This window comes from Topomyia yanbarensis, chromosome 3, assembly GCF_030247195.1.
Source record: "Topomyia yanbarensis strain Yona2022 chromosome 3, ASM3024719v1, whole genome shotgun sequence".
Lineage (NCBI taxonomy): Eukaryota > Metazoa > Arthropoda > Insecta > Diptera > Culicidae > Topomyia > Topomyia yanbarensis.
The window spans coordinates 199,986,968-200,002,005 of record NC_080672.1 but is presented as its reverse complement, the minus strand read 5'-3'; the positions used below and the strand labels follow the sequence as shown (position 1 = coordinate 200,002,005).

At 37.7% G+C, this 15,038-nt stretch overlaps 1 protein-coding gene across 1 annotated transcript in view; it reads right to left on the bottom strand.

The window, feature by feature from the left end:
* Positions 1-7,247, bottom strand: part of LOC131689751 (dystrophin, isoforms A/C/F/G/H) — a 1,859,985-nt gene extending 1,852,738 nt beyond the window's left edge. Inside the window, exons 1-2 of the mRNA XM_058975046.1 lie at positions 7,107-7,247; positions 6,744-7,049 (exon numbers count right to left, since the gene is read on the bottom strand). Coding sequence (XP_058831029.1) covers positions 6,744-6,762 — 19 coding nt within the window. The 5' untranslated portion in view covers positions 6,763-7,049; positions 7,107-7,247. The remainder of the gene's footprint in view (positions 1-6,743; positions 7,050-7,106) is intronic.
* Positions 7,248-15,038: the final 7,791 nt, after the last annotated feature.

The following is a 15,038-nucleotide window of genomic DNA, read 5'->3' as shown; positions in this document are numbered from 1 at the left end:
GGAATAGGGTAGCGATCATCGATAGTTTTATCATTCAACTTTCGATAATCGATCACAATACGCCATTTCTTCTGCCTGGAAGCGTCCAATTTTTTGGCACTATCCAGACAGGTGTCGTCCATGGGCTGCTCGACGGCCGTATAATGCCTTGGTCAAGCATTTTTGAAATCTGACGCTGAACCTCCGCTCTGTGGCAGAACGGATAGCGATAGGGCACGTCGTCCCTTGTTCTGATTTTGTGTTTTATTGCATTCGTGAATGGAAGTTGCTGACCTTCCACAAAGAAAACGTTTTCGTAATCAGCAATAAGTTTTAACAGGCTATTTTTTTCCTCGTGGTTGAGGTGATCTAGCCTCAACTGATCTAAGATGGCTGTTCTGTCAGAAAATTCTTCAGTAGTTGGCTGTTCTGTCAGAAAATTATTTAATTCTACATCCAACGGTCCCTTCATCGTGAATTTTGCAGGGGTGTCACTCAAGTTTGATATAACGAAAAATGCTCTATTATCAGTTGCATAGTATAGTCCAGAGTTGATAATGATTGCATCACTGATGTTCACATCACTCTCTAAAAATAAATCTCCTTCAGTGGAGTTCACGGGAAGATTAATTGTTTTGCTCTCGTGAGCATTGAGCGTTGCATGGGCTGTGTTTGGATATTTTCGATGCATTTTGATTGTCTCGTTTGGCAGTTTAAGTTCGTTAGAGGTACTGGCCTTTAGTTTTTGTAGGGATTGATAACCAATCAATCCATCGAAAAAGTCATGAAATTCGAAGACGTAAAATCTTAATTTTTCGGTTTGTGGAAACGGAGTAAATTCGACGTACTGATTTAAACAGTGTGAACCACTAATATTACAGACCTTGATGGGTTCCGTAAAACGACACTTTTCGAGGTTGACGTGTCGCGGGCCAATATAATTTTTATTAGCGTCGGTGTCAATGAGAAATTTTAATGAACCTTTTGATGTTTGTATCGTAATGTAAGGAATGAAGTTCGCTAGGTCGTCGGATGGTGACCTTGAGCCATCAGAAAATTTAAATCGTCTCCTTCTTCATTATTATTAGTGTTGTCATTTTGTGTTTGAGAAGTTTGCCCTGCATATTCGTCTGCGGGTGGTGAATTTTCAGGTTGCTGATATGAGTTCGGCATTTCATATTGAGTTCTACAAGATGACGACACGAATGAACTCATAATGAATGAAGTTCATGTTTGACAATTCTCGGTGGTTTGTTTACTTTGTCAGATGCGTGAGTGCGAGCGCAACGGTTGCTCATCTGTTACATTCGAACTCACGTAACTTCTATGTAAACAAACCACCGAGAATTGTCAAAAGAAGTTCATCCGCCTCGTTTTGTGGGGTTATGTCGGTTGGTGTAAAACCTAATTATGCCAGAGGGTCAGGAATATCAAATTCGTCATAGAAATACTCATAGGGTTCGTTGTCGACTTGTAGCTGGTAATGTGGACCAGGATTAGCTCTTGTCGGGTGTGACCGGTTTATATAATTAATTTGTCGGCTCCTGATGGAGGAATCGACTTCCATAGGGATTGGTTTGGGAAATTTCTGGTTGTACTGGGGTTGTCTAAATTGTGGGGATTGACCTTGTCGGAAAGGTGGAGGAGGTCGGAATTGTTGGATCGGTGGAGATGACCTATATTGTTGAGCGTTTTGAGGGGGGTGATACTGGGAAAACATCTGAGGAGGTCGAAATTGTTGGAAAGTTGGAGGTAGTCGAGGTTATAGGAAGCCTGGAGGGGGTCGCATAGGAATTTTTGGCAGGTAAGCAGCTGGTTTTGGGGGAAGGATAGGAGTAAAAATGTGTGTATTTGTGTGGTTTCTCGCATGATTATAGTTATTTTCATCGAGACACAGTCTCAAATCTTCTTTACGAGTGCTAGGCGACTGCGCTTTAATTATAGGTCCTAATGGATCTTTCAACCCTCCTAGTTTGGCTTTTGCTAATTTTAACTGCTCGTCAATGTTGTTGAGGTTCAGTAAATTAACGAGTAGTGAAATTGTATGTGAAATTTTTCCATAGAACTCTTCTATGGTAGAGTTCTGTTCTAATTTAAATAAGTGCCTACTTAAACAAACCTCGTCACGATGGTCGCTGTAATGTGTTATAAGGTTGTTTTTTATTTCGGACCAATCGAGATTGGTACCGTATAGTTCGAGGACGCTATCGGCGTCTCCCTGAATTTTTGTGCGCATGGCTTGTAACCATACGTTGTAGATGGTTGTGTCTCTCGCATTTTCTAACAACGGCATTAAATTGTCGATGCTCTTTAAAATGTATGTAATTTTATCGGATTGCCATCGAAGGATGGCAAGTATTTAATAATCTGTGGTGTTTGAAGGGATTTTAGAATCCCTTCTACACCTGAAACGCGTTCATCATGTCGCATTTCTCTTAATCGTGTCTGCGCGGCGTTCGCTGCTGCCTGTGCGGCGCCTACAGCTTCAGCCGCCCCGATGGCTAATTTTTATCTGCGAGCATACGCTGCACAGAGGAGCAACTAGAACAAATTCCTGGCCAATAACCAAAATATTTTTTTTTTTGATTTTCAATTTCGTTATATTTTTTTTTTACATACCTAAAGTCTGCTGAATAAGATGGAAAAATTAGAAGTATGTCAAAAATTGTTAAAGATTTTTTGCATGGATGTAAAATGGTGATATTTTAAGGGGTTTTTTAATCATCCAGCAATATCGCTTTCTAGTGATGATGACTGTATTAAGTAAGACAATATTATTGCAAACGTAGTTGAACACAACCATTTGTATAACTTCGACTTAAAACTAACTGAAAGTATTAGTGTTGCTGTGCATTGCACCAACTTTAAAAAAATACGATTTTTTAACATTTTATTCCAAACTTGAATAATAAAAAAGTTACATTATACGGCGAGATCCGGCAAAGTTGCTGAAGCAGTATTACAAAATCAGATTCCAGCTATCCGAAAAACATAAGAACTCTTCCGATCTTGTCCGATCCACAAATTCCAAGCGATTTGAAAATATTGAAATTTTTAGCAATTTGAGGTACACCGAAATACTGTAGCGCCAAATACTATGTTTTTCAAAATTTATCTTTATGAAAATATGCACAAGCGTCCCTTTTCTTCTCCTTTTTCCACTGATCAACTGATTGTGCAACTGGAAAAAGAAATGTATTTACAAAGATCACCTCGAAATTACTAGTATTCGAAAGGATTTAGAAAATTGACCTCTGCACTGGTAGGTGGATAGATGCAAAATTGTTCCAAAAACTTGTTATTGTCTATTTTTTGTTCAATTTAAGGAATAATAACAGCAATAGTAACAACAAATAATTTTGGCCAGGATTTGACTTCAGTTACTCCTCCGTGCACTGTAGCTCTGCGATTGGTGTTCCATTTCTAAACGCTAATCACTTGTCACTTTTCACTTGTATTTAGTTACTACTGTTAGGCTAATTTGGTTAACGTTTTTACATTTCTTATAAAAGAAATGTATAGAATTCGCTCAAACTTTCAAGAATTTTTCCGAGGCCCGGAGGGCCGAGTCTTATATACCAATCGACTCAGCTCGACGATTTGAGACAATGTCTGTGTGTGTCTGTGTGTGTGTATGTAACGGACAAATTCTCATTCGTGTTTCTCAGCAATGGCTGAACCGATCTTATCCAAACCAATTTTAAATGAAAGAACTAAAAAACAGTATGAACGCTATTAATTTGTTTTTGATTCTGATGTTTAGTTTCCAAGATATGAATGTTTGAATGAGTAAAAATGGCGTTTTTTGCAGTTTTTTTAAATTATCTGCCGAAATTGACAACATAGATTAACAATTCATATGTTTTTAGACAGCTTTAACGAGTACCTTTCGAACAAGCTATAGATTGTTGAAATCGGACTATTATCAAAATAGATATTTAACATTAAATGCGGACAAAAGATTTTTATCATTTCCCATTGCCAGAAATATGACCAAAAACATGTAATCTATTATTAACGCCAAAACGGCTTATTTTAGGTCAATAGTATCTTCGGAGAATTTAATGGAAGTAATATGCCCTTTCTTTTGGTATTGTGCTTTTGCTGATTAATCTCCCTATGAGTGAGATATTTTCACAAATTTTCTTGGAAGTGATTATAACGAAATGATGCCTTCAGCAAATTTGTAGCTCTTACTTTTGCGAATAACTTTACTAAAGACTTTAAAAATCTATTTTGAATACTTTAAAAGTTATGGCTTGTTGTTTGTTGATTACTCTTTGTCGCCTATTTATTGTTCAATATAGTAATAATCCATTGAAATAAGCTAAACATTATTACGATAAAACAAATTTTGTATTTCATTTTACTATCTACAACCGCTAGAAATAATCACCGAACACTTCCAAATTGTCTGGAAGGAACTTGATAACTTATCAGTACAAAAATGTTCATTTGTGCGAACCTTCTGACTGCAATTTTTCTAACTTATAACCATCGGTTCGATCTGAAACATATCAGAAAATGAAAAGCGAAATAAATAACTCCAAGCAACGGCGTAGTCAAGAGAAGGTTTTGGGGTATAACACCATACAACCCCCCCCCCCCCACCACACCAAAAAAAAAAAATATTGGATTGAAGTTGAAAATTTATTGATGCTGACTGATTTAATTCAATATTACAATAACAATTATCTGATCCGTAGATTGATAACCTGTTGTTGTAAACTTCATGAGGAATTTTGATAAATTGTCGGAAAGGGGTCCTGATATGTAACTGATCTATTGGTCTTGATTTCACCTGCCTGAAAACACTCCAAGAGAAAATTCCAGAGTTCTGTAATCAATCATAATCCTCAGATTTCTTTTCAAATTGAGCTCGCTTTTGTAGAGATGTACTGTAATAAGGGTCTTTATTTAATAGGAAGCGAAGTTAAAATTGATTTAATGTCTATGAAACATAGAACAGCTCATCAAGAAAAATGCATAACTTTCAACATTTGCTAAAAATGTTTTTGCCTTTCTCATTCACTCTAAAATTCGTCAATCTAATCCCGACCCGGAGGGCCGAGTGTTATATGCCAATCGACTGAGTTCGTCGAGATCGAAAAATGTCTGTGTGTATGTATGTGTGTGTATATGTGTATGTAGAAAAAATGTGACCTCTGTTTCTCAGAGATGGCTGGACCGATTTGCACAAAGTTAGTCTCAAATGAAAGGTACAACCTTTCCATCGGCTGCTATTGAATTTTTTATTGATTGGACTTCCGGTTCCGGAGTTACTAGTTGACGAGTGCAATCACACAGCAAATTCCCATATAAACTGAAATGAAAAATTTTCAAAATCAAATTTGTATTTTTGATGCCAAATGACTTTAAAATACATGAAACATTGAGATGTTTGACAAAAATTGACTTCTTTGGACTTTGGTACATTTTTGCCTTTCTCATATAGAAAGGTTATGCAATCACTCCAAAAATCGTCAATCATACCGGCCCGGAGGGAGTATGCAGTGAGGGGTTGCTACTTTAAAATTAAAACTAGTTTAAAATTCCTTAACAAGTTGAAAATTTTCGGCAGGACCTGGACCTCCCGGATCTTTCTCTATGATCCGCCGCTGGTTTCAAGCGATGTTTCAGTATCACATAGCATCTCAAGATCGTGGCTGTCGATCCATTGTATGTATGTGCAAATCGTACTGAACATGTAATATTCATTTCCACCATTGTATTGAACATAACCAGGAATCGTAGTCTGGACAAATGAGACAAGCACAATTGCACCACTAGGTGGATTAAAACAGGTTTTTATTTTGGGAATGCGTCGAGTTGAGACGAAAACGTAATATGATTAATAACGAGGATAACACTTTCCGAATGCAGAGAGAAATTTATGAAAAATTACGATTTCCATTCGACTCTAGCAGGTCCTGATCGATTTTGATGAGCATTTAATTTTTGTTGTATGACCAATGTATGTATAGGTCAAATATTTAAAAACAGTAATTTAAGGTCAAGATAGCATCATTTTGAAACCTTGATACATATACCTTGAAACCTTGATACATTCCTTATGCTAAAAATCGCATTTAACAAAATCTCGATTCACCTCTTCATTGCCTCAAGAAAAAATTCCCTTAATATGACTATTTTTTCGTGCTCTACTGTGGTGTAACCCCTCAACATCTAGCGAAAAAAACGAAGATAAATTATGTTACTTAAAACATTAGAAACGATGCCCATAACACTATAGAACAAAATTGTGATTGATTCTTCGCATTTCGCTTTAATGACATTGATAAAGAAAAATTAAAAAAAGCATTAAAAAATTTCCCATGTAATTTAATTCGAGGTAAAAATTACGAGTATGTTAAAACGAGGTATACCTGTAATAATCATTTTTGGGCACTTAGTGTTCTGTTTTTTATAAAATATTTCTTGTATCTATTTTTTAAAGATTAGCTAGTATCTATTTATTCTAAGATCATACTTTACAGTGCATGTATAGTTTTTGAGTAAATTTTGAATACCATTGTATCTATTTTTCAAAGATTGGCTAGTATCTATTTTTCTAAGATCATCCACTTTACCGTGCAAATTCTGAATCTGTCTAAAGTTTATCTATCAACTTTCTTTAATTTCTAAGTCCATTCATTTAGGAAAAGTTTGTATCTTTTGGTCTTGATACATTTTTATCTTATCACAATAATTCTGATAAGGAAAAAAATGTCAGGTGTCGGTTAAAATAATTGTTCATTACTTACCGATAAAAACTAGCTCCATGATTGTTTGGTATTTCGATTGTTTTGTTTCGTATATATCACAATTGTTTTATATTCAAGTGTGCATTTAGCTCAACAACATCGCGTATTCCATTAAACTATGCCTCAATTATTAAATTTTAATCGGAACCTGATCATTACACCTATGAGTTTTGTTTGTAAACAGTTACGCATGTAGATTGCAGGTATCCTTTATATCAATGTTTGTATCCAGAACCCACCGCATTGATCATGTTATGTACACACCCACTTCTGCAAATGGAACACTCACACATGGGTTGTAATCGCCTAAAAATTCAACAAGTGGTTCAAATCTTGTAAATGATTTAAAACCTTTGAATGTACTTTTTCAACTCTATCTTTATATCACTCGATTACTAGATCAAAAAATCAAACGATTTTTGATAAAAATCCTGTATAATAAAGAAAACTTCACTGTAAATACTCGTATTTTTCGGAACACGACTAACAAGCCAATTTGCCATCAGCCATAAAAGTGAAAAGCAAAGAGAATAGTGAAAGAGACGCAGAGTGAAAATCAGTCAAAACGGCAACACTCCCTTTACGATGATTTCAACCTGGGACGGGACGTGCAAAGTGAAAAAAAGCAAATGTCACCGCGAACCGGCAATGGCCTGTCATTGTGAACCGGACCTATCTTGACGATTTTCATTTTCTTGAAAGCAATAACGTTTGGGCAGTATCTTTATTTCCTGGCAAAGTCTATGACGTATTAAAAACAAAATGTTTGCATTTATAAAATTTGTTTTGAATCTATATTTATATGCTTTTGTTAAAAAAAACATTTAGATATATGTTGAGGTGGAAAGAAGTTCCTATTGTTATCAGAATGCGTTAAAGAAAATATTTTTTTTTCTATCCGCACTGCTCCCGGTATATTGGCAATTAATAAAAAGAATAAATATTCCAAATAATTGATTTTGTTACTATGTTTTAATTGCCGCAAGGTATCGATTTTGATGGTTATTTTCGACTAATTTGAGACTAAGAGAAACGAAAGCAATGAAATTGAAAGACGGATAGGTATTCTAGAACGAATCAGTTATAAACTTAAAACGGAAAACTAGGACTAGGCAGGCTCATATGGACATGATCGAAAGGAAATGTGAAGAATTCTTTGTCTTCTGCTAAGTAGGAGTTGGGCGTTGCACCCAAGTCTACCGCATGGTCTACGGTAGAACATAACTCATCATCATGTTTTACCGCCGACGCCGGTAAAACATGATGATGTGTCACTTTTCGTTTAATTGATTTTACGCTGCTGTAATTGTGCATCAATTATATAAAAGCTCAATAATGAAATTGCCACAAAACTAAGAAAGTTAAGAATGTGGTATCAAAAAATAAATTCCAGGCTATTTTAGGATGCATTTATTAGATTGTTAGAATTGTTACTTTATTACAAATATTTTTATGAAAAAAATAATATTTAAAAAAAATATTACTTTATTTTCTAACAAACAAATAATTCCATTCGTGAGTTTGATCACCTTAGCGACCGACAAATGCATATTTATATTAGACAGTGAAAAATTAATGCCGAATATATTTATTGAAAATTTTGAGGAGTATTTTTTGAATAATCAGTGAGATAATTATTTCATAAAATTAGTTAAACACTATGAAAAACTTGCCATCACCTTGTGTGAATAAGATTGGAGATTGTCAGATAAATAAATTGTAGATTGAATCATTTTAAAGTAGTAATTGTAGAATATTTTATTAATTTATTCTTTTGTTGATATTTTAATTCATTAAATAATAATAAAAATAATTAAATAGAATTCATATTTTCTTTGCTTCCACCGAATGATCGGCACCTGATAGATCATAACCCAAGCAGCATTCAATGTTTTATAGCACGCTACAAGGGTAATCTAAGTTTTATGAGTGGCTATAAAACTACCATAAAACTTCAAATGTTACCAGGGAAGGAAGCTATGCCGATGTCCAAAACCTATGCTGGGAATAGGAAATAACGGTTAGATATGTTTTCTATGACATGCAGTCAAATTCCCAAATTTCGCTACTAATCACATGGCTGCACTGATTATATTTTGTGTCCAGCAGAGTTGAAAATATTCAAATTCATTGAATTAAAATTGATCATATTTAGCCGCACGCAGCTGAAAACGTTAAACGAACAAACCGGCCATTCATCCATGCAGTTTTTCATTCGGTTCCGATTATTACACGAAGTGACCGTACAGTAACGAATCAAACGCATCAAAGTAGGCCCTGGCACAATGTGAGCGATGATGATTGTTGTTTCATATGCTTTGTAGGCATATGAATATTTTTTTCTATTCACCGCGAATCGCACCAGGTTCATTTTCAGCCGTCAAATGAGAGCTTCGATTATTTTTACCTCTGGTGTCTAGTGTAATTATGGCGTAAATTACGTCAAGAATTCGTTGCACATTGTTTTTTCACCGTAAGAGCTTAAATTTTTCAATTATCAACTTTCTAGAAATCCGCCTGTTTATCTCAACGATTTCTCTGACGTCACCGCAGAATTCGCGGGGTAGCAGGCCTCGCTTCTGAGAGCCGTGGTAGCACACTTCTGTCAATTCAAAAAACAGCCAACAAAGTGTCGTGATTTTTCTTTTTCGGCTGGTCAGCCATTTTATTTTTCAAAATTTATGACCGGTTTTACAAATCACGTCCGTACGCCGACAAATTATTTTCCGAAAGAAAGAAATTATATTCCATAGCCTACTTTTTCTGATGAATCGTTTTTCCGTTCATCCCGTTATTCTCATTCTTTCTCTCTCACCAAGCACTCTCCCATTCCCAATCCGGCCATACACTCTCATTTTGACACTCACTTCCATTGCAACCTGCCTAACACAAAAGTACCGTTTACGAAGATGGTCTCACACATGGCTAGTCGGGGCGCAGCGACCAAACAGTTGACTACACCCATTAAAAACAGAGTCAATTCGAGATTCGCATAACGCTGCATACGCAATGTGCAAACATACACATGCAGTATATTGATTTGTAATATTATCTGTATAGTGGATCTTGCACGATAAGTACACTCGATTTACTGACGCAATTTCTAGCAGCACGTCAAACTTATTTGAATGCATATCGCCAATCTTAAATTTTCATTACATCATCAATATTTTTTTTAATAGTATTGTCAAATGTATTAATCGTGTAAGGACCGCTTACGATACGTAGAGGTAAACGAGTAGTCGATTGTGATTAGGTTCCTTGGCGCGGCTTGTATTTATGGACTCTGATAAAGGGTTCTCAATATCCAAACTGTCATCATTTTTTTTTAATTAATTTTTGAGTCGCGATGTAATCGCTTCGTTTAGCTTGTTTTTTTTATTTTTATTGCTGCTGAATAATCTAAGGTAAGTATAATATAAAGCAAGTCTTTAGTAATCATTTTCTTTTCTAGGATTACCTACCACATTCGCCTTCATCTCCACTCTAATCATACACAACGTACACAAACCTGTGATCGAATCTTGCCGTTTTTTTTGCTTTGGAACGGTCACGTAAATGTCTTTCTGAGTGATGTTCCTGGCTAGATGACGTCGGTTCCGATTGATCGTCCACCTATTTAAATGATTTTGTTACATACTGATGTATTGGACGATGTTTCTATAGTTACCGGTTTTTCAAGATATAACTCTGGTGGTGCTAACTTCACATCCTGTATATTGCGAGTATATTGTACACCACTGCGACTGAGCACTACGATTTTTGCACCTTCTCTGGCCAGTACTTTGAAGCGTTCTCCAGAAAATGTTGGATCTGTTTTTGTTTTCCGTGATTGTGCCAAGAGCACAGTATCGCCAACCTGAATTGCCGATTCTTTCGCTCCGCGTGCGGTATCCGAGTGTTTTTTACTTGTTAGTTTAGCTTCAGAATCTTTCTCATGTACATCTTCGTAGTCTGGTTGCTTAGGTTTCCACAAGCTGACGAAAGTTCCCCGAAATTTCCAACCTGCCATCAGCTCACCGAGGCGAGAATGTGGAATCAAATTGTTATGATTGTGCACATATTGCTGCAGTGCATCCCTCCAATTTGTACCATCCAGCTTAGAAGCGGCTACCGCTTTGATTATGCTTTGATTCTGTCGCTCCACAGCTCCATTCGACTGAGGGCAAAATGGTAACGACTTTCGAACCTTTACCCCTTTGTTTTCCCAGTACTGTATGAAAGTGTTGCTTTGAAACGGGGGTCCGTTATCACTCTGGAGTATCAATGGACAGCCCCACATTTTAAAAATTTCGCATAATGCTTTATTTGTACTCTCGGCGTCCTTATTTTTCATTTCTAGCACTGAAAGGAATCGGGAATGAGTGTCAACCAAGATTAGGAATTCACCTGAACCACAACCAGGGATGGAAAGAAAATCGACCTGTAGGATTTGCCATGGACCATCCGGAAAATCTCGTGATGATAGCGGAAGTGGTGGATTTTTCCGGGACAACATGGCACAAGTTTCGCAGTTCTTGACATATTTTTCTGCCTCCGCGGACATGCCAGGCCACCAAAAGAATTCTCTCATGATTCTTTTCATTGCTGTTTCTCCTACGTGACCACCGTGTGCGACTTTCAACGCTTTCCTGCGAAGGGAACTCGGTAATATAGTTCGTTCCCCATTGAACAACAAGAAACCAAGGGCATGAATGTGCTTTTTCTGTGCTTCGTATTTGCGGAGATACTTTGGCCATTCGTCTAAGGTTAAAGCCTCAAGCAAAGCTTGAAGTTCTTCATCCGCCTCTGATGCCTTTTCAATTTCATCCCAGGTAATACTCATCGATCCTGCATCCAGCGAATACAGAATATGACCATCGTCGTCTTCTTCGAAAGGTTCCGCTTTCTGTGATTTATGAATCAAACGGGACAAAGTATCTGCGAGATTTTCTTTTCCCCTAACTCCCTTTATTATGAAATCGAATGGTTGAAGCCGTAGCGCCCACGACTCCGCGCGTGACACAGCTCTTTTGCCAATCCTATGGGTTGTACTGAAAATGAATTCATTTGCCTCCGCGTCCGTCCGAATGATAAAGGATCTTCCCAGTAAATACGAAGTGAAGCGCTCCACTCCCCAAACTACAGCTAATGCTTCTCTTTGGGTTTGGGGGTACCTCTGCTCCGTTGGTGTAAGCGCTTTTGAGGCACAAGAAATTATGCGTGGCATATTGTCTGTGTTATATTGTACCAGGACTGCACCCAGACCGATTGGACTCGCATCAACATAGAGTTCGGTTACATCGGTAAGGCTGTAATAACCAAGCACTTGGATTTGTTTCAAAGCTTTGTCCTGCAGGTAATTAAACTCCTTCTCTTCGGTATCGGTCCAATAGTATTTATCTGAATTCGCGAGGGCTCGTAAATGTTTTGTTAAATCTGCTCTTCCTTGAATAAATCTGTCAGCAAAGGTCACCAACCCAAGGAAACTTTTGACCTCAGCACATGATGATGGTTTTCGAAAGCTTTTGATGGCTTTCATCTTTTCATCTGTTACACTCCATCCTTTAGGGCTCAATGTAAACCCAACAAATTTTACCAATTGGCTACCGAAGACACATTTGTCTTTATTCAACTTTACATTATGCTGTTTGAGACGATCAAGCACTGCGCCTAAATTCGCGTCATGTTCCTCTTTGGTGCATCCAAAGATGAGTATATCATCTAGATAGTTAACTATTCCAGTGCATTCTCCCAAGATTACTCTTTGCATCACCTCTTGGAACACATCTGGCGCGTTGCACAATCCAAAGGGTAGACGAACACATCTAAATACTCCAAATTCTGTATAAAAATTCGTAAGATGCCGGGATTCTTTATCTAGCTCTATATGAAAAAAAGCATTAGATAAATCAATTGTTGAGAACCAAGTGGCGCCATTCAATTTTGCCAGCATTGATTCGAGTGTGGGCATAGCAAACGCAGTTCTCTCTATGTATTGATTTGGGCCTCGGAGGTCGATAACAAGGCGAATGTCTTGTTTGCCCTTTGGAATAGCTAACATCGAAGAGCAAAAGGACATATCCATACCATCACGTACGGGCTCGATTATATCGTTACTGACTAACTCGTTCAGTCTTTTTCTTACCAACGGTTTGATGGCTTCCGGAATATTTGAAAATATGTTTCTACATGGCGCCCTGGACCTGTCGTAGCTGATTTTTACAGGTGGAATATTAAATTTGGGGAACGGCTCACTAAACTCGATCGACGCTACGATTCCATTATTGATTGGATTTCTATCGCAATCTTGTACACGAACGGGTACATCAACTCCTACCATCAGTACACTATACCTTATGGCAGTAGATATGCCCAACAGCGAGCGATTAGCATCCTTAATGACATAAAATTTTTCCAGATGCACCGGTCGATCTTTGGAGATGAACAGGAATGCTTCAAATGTGGCGAGTACGTCGATTTCGCCCGTCGAAGCGTATGCTTTCAGAGATATGTCTGATCCTTCTCGAATATTATGTAGTCCGCTGTTGTATCTGTCATCATTTTTTAATATCCAGTAGAATCTTTCGACAATAGTGTTCACTTCAGCACCGGAGTCGACGAGGAAATCGCATTCCATGCCAGCTACTGATGCTTTTATAGAACCTTCCATATTAGCTGCGATTGTTGCTATAACGTACCGATCACTCTTCCAGTCGTTTTGTGTTTCGGTCGCATTTACCTATTAATAGAATTAACCAAGAGTTTGAAATGTAATAGTTATCGCTGTCTTCGCTTTCTTTTTTTTTTTTTTTGGCGTAAATTACACCTGGGGCTTTTTTTTTAATTTTTAACAAACAGTTATGATTTGCTATTTATTTATTCATATATTATAATTGATATTCTGAGTAACTGATTTACAATTTACAAAAACATTTATAAGGAAAAATCTGAATTAAGGCATGTGAATATGCCATTTATGGGAAAGGTAGATTTGCGAATTAATCACTCACTTGTTCCACTGATTTTAGATCTGCTTCCTTCTCATCAACCGCCTCGCTTTTGGAAAGTTTTGCTTCGATTTCAGAAATCTCCGACGTTGCCTCTCGCTTCAGATTGCTAGCAGATGATTGGCGACAAGCTCTCTGGATGTGTCCTAACTGACCGCATTTTCGGCAAACAAGGTTTGCAGCTCCGCATTCTGATGGCAAGTGAAAAAAGCTGTAGCACCTCCAACACCTATCAGCCCGACGGTGCTCGTTTCGTTCATCAATGTTTCTTCTGGATGAATCCCGATTGTTCAAATGCCATCCTGCTTGGCCAAAACGTTGGTTGCTACGTGGGTTGTTCTGTGTGTACGGACTATATCGATTGGCGGTTCTTTGCGTAAAGTTCCGTCGTTGTGTCCATTGCTTGGGTGGTTCAGCCCTAACCGGAGCTAGCATTGCCGATTTACCTGTTGATTCACGGTGTCCATGCTTAGCGGCGAAAAACTCTTCGTTCATACGGATTGCCTGAATTTCTCGAATTTTGTCAACAAGATCTGTAAATGTTCCATTCCGGCTGACCATTTTAAGAGCTGTTACTCTCACTTCTTTGCATTTAGCATGTTCGGCAATCGTCTTGACGACTTCCTCGAATTCTTTTTCTTTGTCGAAATCACAAAGTTGTGCTGTTTCACCAACTCTAGTGATAAAACCCAGATCTGATTCTTCTGGTCTTTGTTCCATTAAAGCCAGTTTACGCCTTTGGAACATAACGTCCGACCCGGATCCAAAATATAGTTTGAGTCGGTGGAGTGCATTCGAGAAAGGACTGGTGGTTGCGTCAGGAGCCTCAGTATCAGACTTTGTATTTTTGAAAATTGTAAGCAAGCGAGGACCTGCCTTAACTTTGAAGACAATGAATTTTGTCACCTCGTCTTCAATTCCAGCTAAAGCTAAGCAATCTATAAGTAAGTCCCTCCACATTTCAAATGTACGCCGGTGTATTTCGTCATCCCCTTCTATCGGTTTACATTCTGGAATCACAATTGATGATACAGACAACTGGTGCACTGAAGATAAGAAACGAGACTCCTCCAAATTAACAGATCTTGCATGGCGAGTGCTTGACGCGCTCGGCAATATCTCAAATTCAAAACTACGATCTTCTACGTCATCTTTCTCGGTTGTTTCGATAGCGGTTGGGTTCGCCTTTCTAACGGTTTTCATATCTGCGATTTCGGCTTGCAGTTGCTTAAGCTGCTCCATCATTTCTGCTTTCTCTGCTTGTAGTTTCTTGGTCAAATTCTCCAATTTAACAGACTTTCGATTT